At 42.2% G+C, this 20,919-nt stretch overlaps 1 protein-coding gene across 1 annotated transcript in view; it reads right to left on the bottom strand.

The window, feature by feature from the left end:
• Positions 1-20,919, bottom strand: part of prr36b (proline rich 36b) — a 31,312-nt gene that overhangs the window by 4,095 nt on the left and 6,298 nt on the right. Inside the window, 4 exon segments of the mRNA XM_051387292.1 lie at positions 1-65; positions 311-534; positions 9,912-9,990; positions 10,392-11,122. Coding sequence (XP_051243252.1) covers positions 1-65; positions 311-534; positions 9,912-9,990; positions 10,392-11,019 — 996 coding nt within the window. The 5' untranslated portion in view covers positions 11,020-11,122.

The following is a 20,919-nucleotide window of genomic DNA, read 5'->3' as shown; positions in this document are numbered from 1 at the left end:
GATGGGCGTGTAAAGGGGGGACTCTGCAGGCTTTTTGGATGCTGCAGTGGCTGGTTTGGTAACATCTGGGGGAGGGAAACACAGCACAAGGGTGGTCAAACAATGATATAATTAAACTAAACTACAGCCTATTATAATACACAAAATCCTCCAAAGCTCAGTATTGAATCTTTCTGTAGTTATACGACACTGTATTCAAATAAACAATGTAGAGTTAAAACTAGTTTAACTAGAACTAGTACAAAAACAAAATCCTGATATATGCTTGATTGTGCATCCTTGCTCATTACAATATCTATACATAATTTACCTTTTTTCACAGGGGTCGTGGTTCTGGATGTTTGTGATGCCAGGGGTTTGCCACCAGAGGGGGTAGTGGAGGTTGGTTTGGAGGCAGCAGGCTTGGCAGTGGTGGAGGAGGTTTTAGGGGTAGCAGGTTTGGCTGTAGCTGGGGAGCTCTTGGTTGCACTGGTAGTGGGTGGCCGGGTTGAGCCTGTGGCAGGACGAGATGGTGCTGCCGTGCCAGTTGTAGGCCTGAAGAAACAAGACAATGAAGAGGCTTGATGAATACTGTGCGTAAATACTGAGTCTCTACAGAGGCAGAGAAACAATCCTGGCTAAATGTGCATTTCAAATCAGGAATATCTCTCCACTGGTCGACTCCAGGCTTACTTTCATTTAACATCCCATGAGACAGACATATTTCAGTGAGCTCAATAAGATGGTGATTTGCCATTTTAAAAAATACAATGGAGGGATGAAGATTAATTGAAGGTGACTTGAGTGTTTTAGTTGTCAAGCCACGGCTAGGGGCAAACATCAGGTCTCTGCCAGTCTTATGCAGTAAGTGCCTCAGAATGGTTGTGACAGGGAGCTTTGATGTCTCATTCATTAGTCATTTCTACTGCCAAAGGAAAGAAACAGCACAAACACAAGCAAGACTGCTTTCGATTGAGAGACTGAAAACCAGTACAATAGTATGTACACATAAGGAGAGGATAGACTGTGGGTTCACAAGCAGCCAAGTCCCTGACCTAAATAGCCTTTCACAGATGTGGCATCAGCCCGAATCCAATGAGTACTTGTAAATGTGAGAGAACATTAGACCTGTTCAGAACATCAAAGCTCTTCGTGGTCTTGCACCTGCCTATTTGTCTAACATCCTTGCAATATATGAACCAGGATGGTTCTCCGGGTGAGTTTTTAATTTGTAGTTTTGATGCTCCAAGTTGTTGGAACAGTCTACCAGAGGATCTGATATTTCCACAACTAAACTTAAAACTGGCTTTTGATTAGAATATGTTAATATTAATATTAATAGTGGCTAAGTATTCTGTTGTTTTGAATAGAGTTGTTTCAATAACGAGCATTGGAAATTCCTCCGATACCGCCTACAAAGGGCTATACACAGGTACAAAGGTCTGTACTCCAATCCAATACCACCTAATTGATTAGCCAAAATGGGACCCTGCTACTTCTCAACAGTGTCCCGTTTGCCATTTTTTCCTTTCCTGACCTACTCTGACTCCCACAAAAGGGTTTAAGAAGTAATAAGTAATAAGTAATAATACATATCTACACCGGTACTTGGTATCGGCCGCTACGCTAAGTTCACGTATCAGAATTGGTATTGGGAAGGAAAAAATGGTATTGGAACATTTCTAGTTTTAAATGTTTTTATTCCCCCAACCTGTTTTTTTCTTTTTTTTTTTATATTATGTCATGTGCAGTCTCAGATTAGTTATTTTTATTTTTACTATCTTATCATCAACTTGTTCAGTCATCTATAAAGTATATGGAATTGCACTTACCTGTATTACGGGGCAAACAAATAAACTTTGATTGTTTCATTAAAGACTATGAGGAAACTACATTTACTAAATAATAACTAAATTCTGTCTTTAGTGTATCAGCATCTAAAACAATGGTAACTACAGGCCCAGCTCAGCTCACTCTTCCACAGGGCCATGACAAACTCCCCTCAGGGGCTATGAAGCAGTTTGGGGGTGAGTCACGATGTACTCCAGAGAGGCATCCCAACCCCAGTAAACCCTGTCCTTGATCTCTTGTCCATAGCCACTCCCCACAGGGGAATGACAGTAAGGCAGTATGCATCATAGCCAGCCTGCTCTGGCGGTCTGCCTGGCCCAGAAGATGGCTTCCATGTCACATCTGAGCGAGGTAACCTACATCTAGTAGTCCTGACAGGACTGTGGTGTGCAATCTCCTGGGGCTGCGCTACACTAACTGCTTGTTTCTAAAAAAAGAATTGAGCTAGTACTGGAAGAAAGAGAACAGGGAGGTAGCGGGAGAGTGAAGATGGCTGGGACCCTGTTAATCTTTAATACTGAAAGAACAAAAATAACTTCTCCAAATCCCTCAGCTGGAACCAAGGGCTGAGTTAAAAGCACACTCATTGTGTGAGGGGACTGAAGTAGTGCATGCTATCCACAACCTGGCAAATGTAATGGAATATGGTCTGGTAACAAGAAATAAGATTAAAGCCAGGCAGCAACGGGTGGCAACACAATAGGGGTGTGGTCATGTCGGAAGTTCAAACAAGCTTTTACTGTTGATACACATCATTTAGAATTGGCTTTGGGCTAGTGAAAGGGGTGTTACTGATACTGATATTGTTGAATCATGTCAATGCACTTTTAGTGATATAAAACCCTTCTGGCTATGTAAAACCACAAATAGACTCATGTGTGACGCATTGATTCACTGCTGACCGTGTTTACTGGAAAATCTGAAAGGCTGAAAAATGCTGATGAGGAAATTTGTAAGTGAACATGTTAATGTTCTTGTAGCAAAAAGCCCTCTCATAATTTATGTCATATAGACAGTATAAAAGACACAGAGATCATCAGCTGGCACAGTGCTGACATGTAGTCCAAAGTTGCACCAAAGAAAACAACTTTTTAACAATAAATCAGTGATTTTAATCAATTTAGTCGCAGTGAATAAATTCTCTTCCACTTCTCCTTAAATTGGTAAACGGTTAGTGAGATGTTCAGATTTTAAGCCTAAGATTGTTGAAAGTAGCCAATGAACAAGATGTTAAAAGGTGAAATGAGAATAAGCTCTTGAAAAAGAAATGTTGAGTGGTGCCTGAATTAGAGAGTAAAAGATAAGACAAGATTTACAGGGAAAGGAGAATGGGGAGAATTTAAAGATACAGAAGCTGGCATAAGAGATGAAGGATGCTGAGGGGAGATTTAGAGAGCACTCACAATAATCTGTCTGATAAAAGGAATATGGATAATCCAAAAAGGCAGGACTACTTTATAGGGCACTGGGAAAGAAAGAGGGAGATAGAGATGGTAGGGAGGGAGATAGAGATGGTAGGGAGGGGGGGGAGGCAGATAATATTCATCCGATTACACATTATCTTATATCAATGTCTTCCTCTTGTTTATCAAAGAAGGCAGACGCAGTTGAAAAGCTATTACAGTATTTAAGAGACCGGACCAAAGTAAAGTAAAGTCTGTGTTCTGAGATCAGAAGTTGTTTAACAACACTTGGTCTTGCTGACAATGACTGAATACAGTGATGTATTTATGTTTGAATTATTTCCAGCTTCCATTTATTCTGTAATTAAGCTCACTGTGAGCTGAATGACAGAGAAGACAGTAAGAGTAACTGTAGTCTTTGCATCTACATTTAACTCAATGGGCAGCTTGTGTTCATTGTTCCTCTTTCACCACAGGCCATGCTGAGAGAAACAATGCTATAAATTGGGGTTAAAGCAAATGTTGAACAGACAGCCCAGAAAAGCGCTGGAGCTGAAAAATCAGATGACTCTGGCGGTTAGTTGCTACAGGCGCACTGAGGCAAGTAGCAAGATGCATAAAGTTCACATTTAGCTGCCTGAGGATCATTAATAACATTTTAGCTTTACTGTAACTGCTCCTCAATCATTGGAGCCGAGAAACGAGTGCATGTAAAAACATAGTTGCCTGCTGGTGCTGCTTTGTTATGCTACGATAAGAGACAGGCCGTGATTTAAATAATGAGATGCACCACTAAAGGGGCAAATGAGTAAGCAGGAGATGAGCAAGCATGGAGTCTTCCCTGCAGCACAGGCAATGGTGGGATGATCTCCTTCCTCTCAAGACAGGCAGAAAATTAAAGACGATACTGTGTTAATTAATAACCAAAAATATGGAGGCAGGATCTTCATCCTGGTTGAAGTGGCCTCAGCCAATTGAAGAAGGACACAGTCATGAGACTAAAGGCACTTTGGGAATTCTACTTTTGAATAAACCTGGTAATAGCTCTGGCCTCTGAAAGGGATCATAAATGTTGTTCTACCTTTCCTAATGTATCTTTATGGGATAACAGGAGCCAGCTGGAACTCACTGTGGTAGCCCTAAGCCACAGTGCAGGAAGTGCAGCCTCCTGGGAAAACAGCTAAAACTCCACTAAAACCTGGCTGTGCTGTATGGCTAATTAAGAATCCAGACAGAATAATCACTGTATAGTGACTGTGTTAAAGCTTGTAGAGTCAGAATGTAAACCATATACTATGTGAGATGCTCAGTCTACCTCTGTCTATCATTTCTGGGGAAATGTCTAGGGAACATTCCTAAAACTATAATTAATATTAAAACAGTATATCAGTATTCAGTTTAAAAAATGTGTTTTCAGTACTCTAAACTATAATGTTTGGTAGAATAAAACAAAAAGGAGAAAAAGTCATGGTATCAGAGACAGCTCTATAAACAAAAAATACAAAAATATTAAGGACACAATGATGTCAATGTCACATAGACAGATCATTTATGTACATACAATGAAATAAATTAGTAAATTAGTAATATCAGGAGAGTACAGCAGTTGCCCACTTAACCATATACACCTCCTTCTGGCCCTCTTTCATTCCCTCCCTCCAACTCATTCGTGCCAAATCCATTTGGTAATTGGCTCTGCAGCTGAACCTCTATAAAATCATGACAGCGGAAGACTGCATCACAGAGTCCTCGGCCACACCCGTAGCAGGACGGGTGATTTACAGCCTGCGCAACATGTCGTCTGCTTCATGCTGGAGAACAGAGTCCGGAGCAAGGACCCTGACTACTGCTCACTACACACTCCAGTGCTGGACCATTACATGGGCAGTAATTTGTTAGATCATGAGGAGGGTTGCATTCAACCCACCGCAATAAAAATTTATCATCCCTGAGGGACCATCAATGAGGAAGGCAGCATGACTAATGTGGGAACATTGGTGGGTGAGTGGAGGGCAGTAAAGTGATGGCAAAAAAGGAAAAACCACCTGATCGCCAAACAGTGAGCTTGTCCCATTTCATCCTCTGAGTTTGTACAAAAAGGACCAAATACCCTTGCTCTGTCCTCTAACCTACTATAGGGCAATATCTCCCTCTGTTTCACACAGAGATATCCCCTCTGGTTCTCTGCTTTCTTTTTCCCACCTCTGCCTCCCTCACACACATACACACAAACACATCTTCATGCACACAACTCGCACTCTCTGCATGCACAGCCCTCACACTCTGTATGTATCTCTGGCAGCAGTGATGGGAGCTCAGTGGGGACACATGACTTATTCAGCCATGTAGCTTCCATACTCTACTGCCACCATTTTTCTTTTACTTCACTCTGCTGCATCCTGCAGACAGCAGGGCAGGCAGGATGGAAGAAGCTCAGCGGCACGTGCGCACGTACCACGTGTTCAGCGAGCCAGTGCGTATGCCTCCCTTCCCCCTTTACCTCCACATCACACTGAGTAATATACCGGCAAATGAACACATGCTCTGCATTCTAATTACATGCTGCTCCTACTATGCAGGACATACACAGACTGATGCACCCATATAGCAAATGCACAGCGTGCTATACTGAGCTGATGGGCAGTTAGCATGCTGCATGTCAGTCTCTAATTATCGATGCATAACTGGACACAAACTGTCTTTGCAGCTGCCAGAAGAAGCCAAAAATCGGTCCATGTTCATGCACACAAGCTGACACATAAACTGTTAGCATACATCCCAGCACGCAAACACATGATGTTCAAACAACCCATAATGATTTCTACTTTCTCCATTTGCACACTAATCAGGCTCAAATGTTTCCTTTCACAAACTGCGTGCTGTGGGCAATCAGCTTCAAACAGCAGGTGCCCACACACACACAAACACACACCAACAGCTTCACTCTATTTGTTATACACACTTCACTACGCAGTCATAACCTATGGTGCACAAATAATGGATCACCATTGACTCAGCTTTAACACAGTCATGGAGCCGTTGCAGTTCTTGCACAGGTGAAGTGCACTGTGTGAGTTTCTTAGGTGGTGAAATCCTTATTTATCTGTACTCTCTTTCTTACAACTAAGAGTGTACCACTACAATGTTTTTATATACATGATGAGCTTTCAAATTAAAAAGTCTGTTTTCAAAAAACCAAATGCAGACAAGCTATAATAAAGAGTCACAGACAGCAACAACTAAATAACCTAATTTAATCTGGCTAAAACCTTCCGTTGAATAGGAGCAACAAAACACTCATGAGTGGCCTTAAATTAGATTGATGTCAGATGACTGGAACCTGCTGCAGATGGAATTAAATCAATTGAGCCTGAGAGTAAATTGAGAGACCCACTGTGGGTGTGCGTGCATGTGTGTGTGTGTGTGACAGCAACAGCGGAAGCAGGGTGTGTCCGGTGTGGCGGTTAATGTGTCTGTCGAGCTCCCTACCACTCCGCTGATAGCTAGACTAAGCGAGGTAGCAAAAGGGCAAAATCTAATTAAGTAAAGAAATGTATGGCCCTGACAGAGCATATCACATATACAAATGTTGTACGCACACACACGCACACACACTTAGCAAAGTATGCCTACAAGGGTACGTGATGCTGTCAGAGACGCCCATCAGTAATGGTTATACCTCTCTCGTGGGGATTCTTATGTAGGTCTACTGCAGCTAAATTTTTCTCTGGGCTGCACAGCCAATGTGCGTCACACATTTTACTGACTCACACTGACAACATGAAATACTGCATCTAAAGTGCACTTACATACACACTAATAATCTAATATAAATCTGATCACAATATTAGCCGACTAGTTTTGATAAATTTGCCAATGTTACTTACAAAGCTGACTTTAGTCTTTTTATTTCAAAGCCTGGCTAGTCACTTGATGAGCGCTCTATGAGTAAACACTTGTTATTGAAGCGTGATGTTATACAATTTTTTGGCAGGACTATTTTGAGATGATGTCCAAAGTATTTAAGATTAAAATGTAGTACTGCCCTATGATTGCAATATTTGGTGCCTGTGAGGATCCATTTACTTCCAAACACAGTTTACTGTGGCAGTATATTTTTATATCCAAATAACAAACTTTTTTTTTCTGTGCATATTTTTCTAGGTTTATTCAAAGCTACAGTAGACGCACTTGCAATACCTGTAACTCCAATAATGCCCACAGGGGATGCTGGCTAAAGATCAAAGACAGAAAGAAAGTTCCACAGAGTGATGAACTCAACAGATCATTTACAGGATTTCTTGTATTAATGTGAAACAGTCATGTCAATAAACTTAAATAAACAAAGTGTGCATGTTTTTATAAAATGTATTGTAAAGCAAACAACAACTGTCTTTTGCTGTGTGGTATTTCATATTTAAAGAGGTGGGGATTCACTTTCCACGGAAAACTGGGTGAAAATGATGAAGGTTATGAATGAAATCACTGTGACAGTTCATAATGGACGCACAATGAGCATTCTGTACTGCAGTGGCGATTACCAACGTACCCTTGTGTAATACTTTTTAATGAGATGTTTGCACATCAACCATTGTATAAAGCTGTAATCTGAGCGTAATCTCCACAATCCAACTGCTACCCATGGCATGTGGAGGGGGGGAGGGGACTGAAGGGATCTTCATGTGAAACACCTTACTGTCAGGTGGAAGAACGTGGCTGGCCACCACAAGTGTATGTCCTGTTAATCTATAGGCAATGACTACATAGAAGAAAATCATACTTGTGACTGCATCTTTTGGCTTTTGTGTTATATATGTTTATTCCACACCTCAGACATAGATCCTGTGAAATAGAGCACAGCTAATACTGGATGTCTGAAGCCAATATTCATATTTAATTTATCAGCAGATATTATTTTTTTTCACATAATATAAACAAACATTTTAATGAGCATCCCTTACATTTGGTTTTGACTCATCAGAGATCTGTGGTGGGAAAACTCTGTGATGGAAACACTTGGAAAGAATTACCTCAGTATTTACCCAAGTATTTTTGGCATTTCTGTTATATTATTTCTTGTTATCTATCAGCTGAAATACAGTATAAGCTGACACTGATATATAAGTTAATATCAGTCTAGCTCTACTGTGGAGGAAGTGATGGATTCTGGGGAGCATCCTCAACAGCAGAGCCTTTCCTATCAAATACAACTGTAAACCCACTGGTTGTTTGGAGAAACTGTACAGAATCTTTTGTTGTGCTACTATGTACTAAAGGTCTGGAAAAGACATTTTGGGAAACACACTTATTTGATGTCTTGCCAAGTTGATGATGAGACTGCCAGCATTTCCCCATGTTTCCAGTCTTTATGTTAAGCTAAAAGCTTCATATTTTCCATACAGGTGTGAGAGTGGCATCAATCTTGCTTTTGGCAATAAGCATATTTCCCAAAATGTCAAATTATCCCTTTAAGCATCTTGCTGGGATTGTGTGCAGTATGTGGTATTTCTCCCAGTTTTTATGTGTTATAACAAGTTTGCTACCAAAAGGTCCAATCTGTTTGACGCAAGCGTTTCTGAATGAACAATGTGTCTACACACAGACATACCAACATGGTGACATAACACATCATACCATACACCATGGTGGCATAAAAGTAATGAACAAAGAGGCTATTAACTCAAAGTCTACCAAACAAACAAAGAAAAAGAGGCAGCAGGATAAGCCTCTATTGAAACGGTCAGAATCCCAAAGGCTCTATCTGATCATCATCGCTGTCTCAGACAAAGGTCTCCTTCAGCCTCCTTTCCTGGTCTGTCGCCAAGTCACCTCAGGACCCAACACCATGTACACAGTGTGACTCAGGTGAGGAACACATGTTGACCCGATTGCACACAAACACCATAACGCATACAGAAAAGTGTTCATCTAAAGAAACAAAAAAATTTCGAGCATTCTCTCGTTCTCTGTTAATTCTTCCCACTGCCCCTCCTCCCCTGTCTAAACTGCACTCCTTCCCAAAACTTGTTTTATTAATAATGCTGCTGTATAATGGTTGCTCTGGTAAAACCCTGCGAGGCATTCCTCCAAGGCTTGTTCTGACATTGGCTGGTTGGTGGCCTACTTACACCCGGGCCTTCCAAGCCTCTATGTGGGGGATCATTGTCCCTCATTCCTCCAGGGTGTATTTTCTTAAACAGGGTCTTCTTTGAACCTGTAGCCAAGTGAAGCCTTTTGAACCAACTGCTTCTTACTTGGCACTGAGAAGCTCTATAATGCTGAATTCATTCCATGCAATGCTTCTCTATATGGCAGTTTATTCAGATTTGCTGCTGTTCTGGAGCAAATTTGCTGATTTGTTGCGTTGGGAAGGCTTTTCACCAAACAGAGCCCACTTAGAACATTTTTGCCTGTAGAATGTCTGAGAATAGGATCAATTATAGACAGCTGCCGGTTCTTTCTACAGACACACAGGAAATCTCTTTCAGACACTTGTGTGCTCGTACATGTCCACACACACACACACACACACACACACACACACACACACACACACACACACACACACACACACACACACACACACACACACACACACACACACACACACACACACACACACACACACACACACCCAGCGAGGGTGAGACTTCAATTCTGTACATATGTCACACCTACCTGGTTGTCTTGGAAACAGGGGGCTTGGGTGAGGCAGCCGAGCTAGGCTTGGTGGGAGTTGCAGAGGCAGGCTTGGGAGCTGGAGGAGAAGAGAGAGAAAAAGTTAATAAAATATGTTAAGAACAGTAAGAACAGTACCATAACGTGTACTATAATATTGTGTATATTTACACATATTACAGATATAGGTCAGGCAGATATATCGCTCATACATTATGTAATTTGGATCTAGGGCAAATGCATTTCTAGATTAGCAGCAGTCACTCTGGCATGTGTAATATGTGTTCTGAATCCATCCTATGTGTAATGTAATGTCATCACATTACTATGAATACTCCTCGTTGGAGTTGGAACTGTGAAAACATTTCATGCTAGACTTAGTGTGAATGTATTTTTCCCCCAAACAGCCTCCAATCTCAGTAACACTAGTGTTTCTGCTCTAATCGCAACCTTTCATTTTGTGATGACATTTTCACCAACCTGCAGGCTTTTTAGCAGCAGCTGCGGTGGTGCTGGTTTTGACACCATTAGCAGTTGTGGAAGGTGTCTTCTTGGCTCCTGTTGTAGTTGCGGTCATCGACTTTGTGCCATTGGTGGCAGGGGCAGCCCCTGTGGTTTTCTTCTCACCCACTTTGCTCTTGGCGGCTGGGGCTCCGGCCGGGCCTGTTGGTTTTTTGGTGGGAGCTGTGGTTGGGGTGCTCTTTTTGACCGCAGCAGGTGGGGTTTTCTTAGCCACTCCATTGGTCTGGGGCTTAGACACGCCGTTTGAGATGCGGCTCTGCGATGTGTTAGGTCGTGAGCCAGTCGTGGTCTTGGTTGGACTGGTGGTGCCAGGTTTTGTCTTGGCGGTGGCCTTGTTGGTAGTCTTGGCTTTGGAGTCTCCTGAAGTCTTGTTGCCGGTTTTGGCAGCTGGGGTTTCCTTGGCCTTGTCTGGCTGGGGTGCCGCTGGGCCTGTCTCTCCTACAGGTTGCTGTTGCATCTCCTCCTCAACTGGACTGGCTGCCTGGTTGGGCTCCTGTCCCACGGCTGGTGCTGCCTCATTGACTGGATTGGATTCCATTGCTTCCATTGGCTCCAGCGCTGCTGTGACAACCCCATCCGGCTTCATCTCACTCTGAGTGGTAGTGGTCCGTCTCTGCCGGGCAGGGCTGACTTAAATCTCACAGGATGGCCACAGGTCTACAGGCTTTCTGGAGACAGTGAGTTCTGGTCTGGAGAGAGAAATGATGATATACAGTACATAACAGTTAGTCAACGGCAAGACCAGACATGAGAAGCAGTTTGTTGTCTCTCTTATCAGTAGACAGAGCCCCAGGAATGTGTGTTAGCCCTAGGAGACAGATAAAGCTATGGCTTACAGGCTCCTACATCTTCAGCATCACACACACAGAAATATTTTTATGCAAGCATCCAAATTGATTGCAGGACAGAAATGGAACAATATTGTATAGGAGACTGAACTGCTGCATATACCCAGGAGAAGCCTATCTAGGACAATGTAACACACCGAGAAAGATATAAGCACAAAACAAAGGCAGTCATGCAAAAATACATCACAGCGTCATAAGTCGTGCTGGGAGGGAAACCTCAGGACAGACAATTAGATCAACACATTTTATGATCAGTTGCATTTGTGTACTGTCTCAGAGACCACAGAAGGAGAGTCAGAGGAGGACATGTCTACCGAAGAAACAACACATTCTACAAATAGCCTTCATTAATATCAATGCCAACCGCAGTGCAGTGGCAATTGGTCCCCTCTGTGACACTAAAAAGCTCAGTGACACACTTGGCCACCGTAGCTGCTACGGGTTGGCTTCCCTTTTCCTTGGTACAAAAAGGCATCAGAGCCACTAGTGTGGAAGACTAGTTTTCTGGGATAGTACTCTTAGGGGAGTGCAAAAAGCTTTGGCACACAAATTGCATATACATGCATGTACAGAATATGCCACCTGTAACAATGTTAAGACACGCAACTTTTTAATCTGTACACGGATGAGAAAAGCTAGGAAAGCCTGCTCCACCCTATTAGACTAAAATGGTATAAAAAAAAGAAAGTTAGTGTGAGGTGGGAAAGAAGTGTGGATGTATTTTCTAAGTGGGTCAAGGCATGTACAATAAACCCAAAGATAGGCAGACACTTTCACTCGTGTCACAGTCAGAGACATGAGCAACTGAGGAAGAAGTGGGACATGAAGCATACGAGGCCTGATAAAGGGCAACCATCTGTAATACAAGCTGTCATATATTGTCTGCATCAATATTGGACAACTGTCTGTTATTTTGTTTCCTCGGCTCCTTCCAAATGGACGGACGAGAGGATAGGTTTTTACAAGTTCGAGAGAAGCGGGTGGGGAAACGGGGGCAGGGGGGGTCGGGGGGAAAGTAGCAGGAAACTGACTTGTCAAAGTTTACAAACAGACCGAGGAGCCGGCTGTGCAGGAGGGTAAGTGGTGAGACAAACTCTGAGGCAACACAGAGGCCAGCCCAGAGGAAGAGGCTTGGCTTGTGGAGCATGGGAACAGAAAGAGAAGGTCGGTCTGAGGCAGAAGAGAGACGGGGAAAAAACAAGACGTAATATGAGCTCACTATTGGCTGATGCTTGTTTGGTCCAACTCTAAAATCCAGACATCACTAGTCATCCTACTTTCCACTGACCTAAACTTGTATGCACACACTCACTGTCCCATTTATAGAAGAGGACAGACATAATCTTTATGCCGCTAACTCTCTGGAAACAATTCCTGCAGACTCCTCCTCGTCTTTTTTTCCTTCTTCCGTCATCTTTTACTCATCCTCTAAACTAAATCTCACGTCAAAAAAAGGCCCTCTTTCATTCTCAATTGATCCTCCCTTTCTCCTTAACATTATCCCCTCAATTTCTTTCCTCCCCCCACCACTACCGCTCTCCTTCCATCCCTCTGTTCTCTGTTTGCCTTTGCACAGATGGCCAGAGCAGCTGAGCAGGGCCAGAGGGGGATATAGAGAAACTGAGATTAAAAAAAAAAAAAAAAAAATACCCATGATGTATCCCAAACAACACATAAGAACTGACACACACTGCTAGTGCAACACGACAAAACAACCGAAGAGGCTGAGAGGCAGTCGACGGGTAGCTGCGAGAGGCCCTTCATGCCACACCCTTCGGTCACAAGGGGTTTTTAAATGCCAGTGAGGCTGCAAAATGTGGACAGTTGGCTTGATTATGTCACTAACCACAACCAGTCACAGCTTTTAGGGGAGAGGCTGGTGTGGGTGAGGAAGGGGAGAATAGAAAAGGAGAGTAAAAGAGTCCCAAACTGTTTTCATGTTTGTTTCAGAACAACCTGCGGCTCAGACGGCCTTTCGTTTATCCTCCGCACTTATATTTCACGTAACTTTCAGACGTATGAAGGAACAGAAAATCTTGGAATTGGCCGTTTGTTAAGCCCCACCCCTTAATTACTGTTGCAACGTCTGTGAAGCTTTCCATTCTCGTGTGGCACATAATGTAGAACACAGTAATAATAGTGGCAGATTTATCACAAACATGATTTAGTAACTTCTGGAACGGGTCCTTTATGTCAGACTAACGCAGCATTTTATTACTGGCTGGCGTTAATGGCCAGCTGAAATGACAACTGTTGCTAGCAGATTTCATCTCCTTATGAGATATGACCAGACGATTGCTGTTTTGGGGAGGGGTGTAGCAAACGGTCAACTATTCAGTCTTAGTCTTCCATGCAACTACAGCCCAGAACAGTTCACAGGAAGTTACTCTAAATAATATATGGCGCAGGATGAGTGGGAATCCAACATTCAAGTGCTAGGATTGGCCAGACGAAGGTGAAACTTGTATAAATAACAGACAAGTGTAGCTAGGAAGTAGTGTTGGATTAAATGGGTTAATCAGTTCAGTCGCAGTTAGGTTAGGCTGCTTTGGGAAAATATGGTTTGGGTTAAAATTTACCACGTCACAAAGCCTTCCTGGCAGAAATCTTCTCCCACTTGTGTGACCATGGGCGCCTGGCCAATCCGAGTGCTTGAATGCTACGCAGAGCGTGTGTTGCCATAAAAAAAATACAATACACTTAGTGCCAAATATGCATAGGTCTCTTTATTCTTTACACATCTAACTCCACCCACTTCATATTCCAAGATCTCTAATACAGCCAAGCAGTCAACCAGGAAATAAGATTGGGTCCAATCACCGTTCCCTCCTCTCTTTTTCAGACTCTGGTGTTCTTCCCACAGTAGACTAAAGCATCTGGCCAGGCTGTTCATTTCCACCGCTCCTCTCCAAAGTACCCTACACTGCTGGTGTTTGTGAGAAATAAAGAGTGATAAATCCTGATTGCACGGCACAGCCAGAGCAACATTTCTCTTTCTCCTGCAAGTCTCCAGACAGCTGTGAGATTGCACTTCTCTCTCTCTGGCTCTATTGCTCGCTCAGACGTCCTGCGTCATTAGGACCATCAGTCAGCGGTAAGCATAAACAGGCTAGAAACCAGGAGGACAGGAACATACTTGAGGAACAGAGTTTTTATCTACTCTTCACAGAAACTGGAGGTGGAGGGGATTTAAGACACGTCGAGACACTTTCACTATTTCAGCAGCCGAATAAACAGAAATGATGTTTAAGAATTCACGGCTGGTGTGCTGCCAAACTGAATTTCTCACCCTGGCACTCACCCCTTAACACCCCAGGGACCCTGCACATACATTTCTCATGATTCATATTGCGTCTGCTTTACCAGTTTCCTACTTATTGGTGTATTTTTCCATTTGTAAAGCTTTTGACTGACATGTAATTGTTTTTTGTTTTAAATGTGCTGCAACAACTTTAAATGATCTTGAATTTCATCCTTAATTAATGTGGCACTCCCAATGGAAACATCCATGAAACATCAACCAATTAATCTGTTTTCATTCAACCTAATTAGATTGAAGAGAGTCCTTCTCTTTCAAATCAACTGAGTGAGCTGTTGCTACAAGGGAACACATTTATTACATTATTACCAAGTTGGCCTATTCAGTCAAATGTTTGCTTGAACTGTAAAGCTGTCATGTTTTCTAAGAACTGGCTCTAAAAGTTACATTTGCAAGTGAAATTCCTAAATAATTGTTTTATTCTACTATTTTGCAGAGAAATCCCCCTTTTCCCAACCCCTTGTTCACATCCATACAATTACACACATCTGGACCACAGAGCCGTGTGGCACACCTCTGGTTTTCTCCATCATCGACTGAGCAGCTTCACTAGAGGAACTGGGGAATAAATGTTTTGCTGGTTCATTGGCACCTCAACCGCAGCCGCTGCTGATTGATTTATATTACTCCAGGGGGTTAGGATGGGATTGCATTACCATACGTTATATTACATAATGCTATATTGGGGTTAAATTACCAAGTCCTCTCTTTAATCATAATATTAAAGCTTGACCAAAGGAGACCAATTTAGTCTGAAGTCCATGCCTTTCACCTGTTGTCTACTAATATGATATGAATGAATCAATAAGGAAGAGTATGGCTATGGCATTTAGACCACCTTTTCCTCTGTAAAATTCACCCTGCATCTAATATTTCCATTTTCCTTCAAGAACCGACAGAAAACCCTGGATTGGCTGCAGGAAATCCTCTACATCTTTGGTACCGCCAAGGCTACAAAAGAGACTGTAAAACACAAGCTGGCATTTTCAACCCATAAGGGACAGAATGTAGTCAATGATCTGATACAGAATGGCTTGTAAGTTAGTGCACATTTCCAGCGGCGGATCCCAGACAGATGGCTATGTCAGCTACAGTCGGTCCGTTTCAAAGCATTTAGGAACAGTGGACCATGTGAAATGTTTGGGACATAAAATGGTTTAATCTGGAGAGAATTTCTGGTCAAGCGCCCTCAGACCAGGCAGCCAGTCAGCTGCCCTGACCTCTTGCGGCCTGAGCAAACGCACAAATGCACACAAAGGATCTGCAGGAGAATAGCTACTTCAACAGGCGGCGGTTGTTATCCTCAACATGCAGCAAAAAACAATAGCTGGGGATGAAAAGGAGTCGCAACGAGTGGAGTGAGAGTCTTGCGCTTAAGGTTTGGATGTTTTTTTTTCCACTGTAAAATTCTGAATGTAGTTGACTTTGCAAAAATGTGTTTGTTGGCCTTCACAATGTGTCCAAGTTATGTGGTTGCAGCTTCCAAGCAGCATCCCACTTCAAATTCCCTGCAAGCCTCGATGATGAGCTACACAGTCACTGAGAACAAAGGAAACCCACACAAACCCCAAAGGCAGTGGTCGAAGCACAGGATGAGGAAAGAACACTGAAAGACTCCGTTTCTCCATCTTTACCCTCACACATTGTTTACATTCTCTTTATGGTAATGAGTCAGCTGTGTACATGGTCTAATCATCAGCCTGCTCCATTCTCTTAAATGCACTTTAATAGCTTCAGCCTTAGTTTATTATTAATGTCAATGCTTTTTTGCTTTTAATACAACTTTTAACTACATTCTTGAATGTATCTATCTTGTTATTAATACATTTAAGTATGGTAATTAAAGTGGATGTGTTATTTGTCAATGTACAAGTACAACATGCAGTTCACGTTTTATTACTCAAAGTTTTAACTTAATTAAGTGCCTTTATTATTTTTTATATAATTTTTTAATAGATGTTTTATTGCATTTTCTTTTAGGGCAAATGCTGTATAGTCTGTTGTTGTTGTTGTTGTTCTTGTTGTTGTCGTTATTATTACACTCAATAGGCCTAAAGTAGTAAGCTAATGATGGGCAAGGTGAGATCATCCTCCTAAGCATCATCCCTTCCTAATACCCACACGGGGACTTTAACAAAATGCGTGTGTGCTGACACTAGTGTGTCCCTGACACACAACAGTGTTTGGGTCTATATTGTCAATAACTGGAAGGCATCCAACTCCACTGAGGGATCTAAGCTTTTCTGACTGTCTAGACACAAACATGCTGTTCTTGAATAATCAGGTCATCAGCATATTTTAACAGAAAACTGGTACTTTGACCCCCTTTTTGTATCAAGTACAATCTAAGACTGTGTGTGTGTGTGTGTGTGTGTGTGTGTGTGTGTGCAGGCGGGTGTACATGCACCAAAAACGCCTGTTTACAGAACAGCAGGGGGTTACACTTAAAGAACTGTTCACAGGAAAATACCACATTTCTGCTTTCTGTGTAAAAAAAATAGTGCAAAGGGTAGCTGTGATTCATTATGCAGATTAAAATGAAGAAGATGCAGTGTCGCTTATTGAGCTGAATCTTAAGTTAATGCCAAATCTGCTCTTGGACTGTGGGTGTATGCTTCTACCCACTGTTGGTTAAAAACAAGAGACTCTTCGCCTTCACAACACAAAGGCCTAAATCAAAGTGCCCCCACTCACTCCTTCACTTTAGCCAACCAACCATCCAAGGCCATGTATGAATCGCAGCTCTGCTTTCACAGTACACACACACACACACACACACACACACACACACACACACACACACACACACACACACACACACACACACACACACACACACACACACACACACACACACACACACACACACACACACACACACACACACACACACACACTCTCTCTCTCTGTGAGCCTTCTCCTATCCCCGGGGCCTACTCTAAATAGTAGTCAAAGAGAGGGATTGTGGGGGAAGGAGGCAGAGGCGGTGGGGGTGGGGGTGGTGGAGATGGTAGAAAAGATGCAAAAAGAAAGTGAGCTTTTGTGGCCGACGTAACTCTGCGCTAATGCTGACATGAACTCGCGCAAGCTTAATAGAATTACTCCAGACAAAAGTAATGCCTCCGTAAGAGCACTGAGGGTTTGAGCAAAGACGTCAGCAGCGATGGTGAAGGGAGAGGATGTTAGTGGGTCGGGTCTGGTTTTTGAAGGCATTTTTAACGAGCATTGGGTGGCCTCTGACCCTGTAATTGACATGCTTTCATCTCCACACGCAGCAAACAGAAGATACTGAGCTGCGGTGTTGGCTCTCTGACACCGCTAATAAACTCCCTTTTCTCTGACACAGCCGGGGTAGGATTCACAAAGCACATCTCGCAAGGTACAAACTCACAAATGCTAAAGCAGGAAGATGCTAGCACTGTCTGTGCTTGGAATAGCTGTTCATTTAATTTAAAACCCGTATTAGTCTCAGACAGAAAGACAGCCAAGTGTGCCAACTGGTGATGGGTTATCTCTGCCTCTGCTGACTGACCCAATCCATTTCAATCAATCAAATCATTAAAGAGAAAAGATAAGGTTTTTCTGATAAAACTGATTAACAAAAGCAAATACTGATATTGAATTTCTTTAAAATAGGTCAAAATGTAAATTGTTAATATGATACATACCCATTAATTGGACATCACTCTTGTTCTTATGTACAAACAGCTCTGAGCACGACTCTGCGAGATTTAAGTAGCACTGCTTCAATAATTTACTGCTTTCTTGCTTACGGCACCACTGCACAAGGGCAAGTGAGCCAATCCGAGTGGCCTCAGATTTGACGCAGTTTTACTTGTGACTGTGACCAAAAATAATAACATAAGATGGAATTAAGTAAGTGTGTGTGTGTCACTCCTCCTCTTTTCAAGGGGGGAAATGTCAGATTCAAGACGCCGCATGCTGGCATGGGGCCTGAGACGGTCCATTCAATCTAGTCTGAATCACAGCAGTAGTCTCAGTCAACTCTCTACACAATTTAGAGCTACTTAAACCCATGGTTTACATTGTATAAATGAACCCGTAAAATTGAAAATTGCAGAAAGTTTATTCTTTTCTGGTCAAACATTTGATACTATTTAAGTGCAATTACTACCCTGGATGTGAATCAACAAAATGTATGTATTTCACACAGACCTGACACAATATGCTGCTTTTCTCCATTTTATATGTTTGGTTTTGGACTGTTGGTTGTCACCTAGAAAATTATGGGTGTTTTTCCACACAATTTCAAGACCAAACAATGAATGAATTGATCAAAGAAATGATTGGCAATGGAAATAATCATTAGTTTCCACCTTAACTTCATGGTGCCCTCACAATACAATCATTTAAGAAGATTGCAAAATTAAAAAAAAATAAAATTAAAATTGCATCCAGATTTGGAGCTGGATTGGCTTTGTGGTATAGTTTAAAACTGCAATCTGAAACAAAATGCTATAAGAAAGATGAAACCCTTTTTCTAAGCAAAAAATAATTACAGCTGAGACGAAATGTCAAAAATTGTTTTAGTACAGTAATAATCCACAAAATCTGCAACTATAAGGTGGGGTTAAAACCAGGAAAACATTACTCATAAATGGTGTTGAGAGAGATGGCTAACAGAGGACATAAATGCAAGAACATGAGTGCTACAGGGGATTGGCAGGGACTTCTTTACTTCTTAGAGAGCTGAATCAAACGTAAACATGTGCTCCAAAGACGCCCCACAGCTGAAAGTTTAATTTAGTCTCTGAACACCAGCTACAGACTAACAGCTGCAATATGCTGTTTAAACAGGTAGAGCACAAGTAATGAAGAGGTTTCTATGGTCATTGAGAACTATTATATCCCATCTATATTACGCCTCCTCATTAGCACTCTGTCATTACTGTGAGTTATGTAAGAGCAGTCCAGGATCGCATCAAACTATTTCAAAACTAAATCCACTTCTGCCCACCATCACTACAACCACTGACTCTCTCTATGGTGACACTTAGTGGGATGGTTTCTCTGCGTGTCACCGCCTCTTCGTCAACTCCAACATACATCTGTACGGCGGGGCTGTTGATCTCTGGAGGAAACTGAAGCTTTTAAGAGCCATCCATGAGACGAGAGGCTGATTACTACCAGACACATCCCTGATGCGGATGTGCATGGGAGGAGGAAGAGAAATGATAGTTGTTATGTGTCGGAGTCGGATGAAGGGTCCCGAAGGTACATGACACCCAGTTAAATTCAGCTGGGGGTTACTAGTGCTGCCGCTGCCTTCATCAACTTGATGCTAATCACAGCTCACACATTCTCCAAACACCCCCGACCTGAGGTCAGGAAACCGCCTCTATCCTGCACACAAATAAACTCCAAACAAAGCCTGCTGCTCTCCATGGCATTCCCCACAGTCTGTGGGAGGGCTGAGCGAGCAGGGGAGAGAGGGAGGGGGAGAGTGAGGAAGCAAATAAGAGGGGAAGAGACAACAGAACGTGGGCTTCCACCAAAATGTTGTGCAAAGAGCAAAGGTCAAAAATGTGTGTCTTCTTCCACACTCTGACTGTTGTAACTTTTGCTTTAACTGTTCATTGTTGTAACTTAAAGGGACAATATTGTGCCTTACTTTATTTCTCAAAAAATATATGATATATGATTTAATCTATATTTGTTATCTACAATTGCATATAATTCAATCCAACAAATAAGAAAATATGATGAAATTGGTTATAGGGCTTTTAATGAAGTAAAACCAAAAACAGAATAGCTATATAAACTTATTCTGTACTGTTAATGCTGTTTCTTGTTTCTCGATAGAGTGATTTATGATAATATTGTATTGGTATTGTGCCTATAAAGATCCATGTGCTTTACTACTATATATTTCTTATATAAGTGTAACAAATAGGAATGTAACGATATACTGTGAGATGAAAAACACTCGCTTGCTCTCAATGTACAGTAATAATCGAAAGACAGTCAGATCAATATTTCTATCAACTCAGACCTCTAGGAATAAAACCTACAGTAAAAATGTGGGTGTTGACCTACCTCTTGCACACAGTAGGGTCACAACAAACAAATACATCAGTTTCCCCTTGTCAAGTGAACTCCTCAATGGTGTACAGCAGCGTCATTCCTACCAGTGATTTCCAGTGGGTCTGCCGGGATGCTCAATAAGACAAACTGAGCCAGAACAAAGGACCCTGCTGGGAGGAAGGAACAAGTCTTTTTCTGTCTCCTTGTTTACTTGGCTGCTGGTGTGTGTGAGAAAGAGCAGCAGACTGGGTGACAGACACCTGGATCAGAGAAA

This window comes from Dicentrarchus labrax, unplaced genomic scaffold, assembly GCF_905237075.1.
Source record: "Dicentrarchus labrax unplaced genomic scaffold, dlabrax2021, whole genome shotgun sequence".
NCBI classification, from domain to species: domain Eukaryota; kingdom Metazoa; phylum Chordata; class Actinopteri; family Moronidae; genus Dicentrarchus; species Dicentrarchus labrax.
The sequence above is the reverse complement of the archived record's forward strand: the minus strand, read 5'-3'. Positions and strand labels throughout refer to the sequence as shown.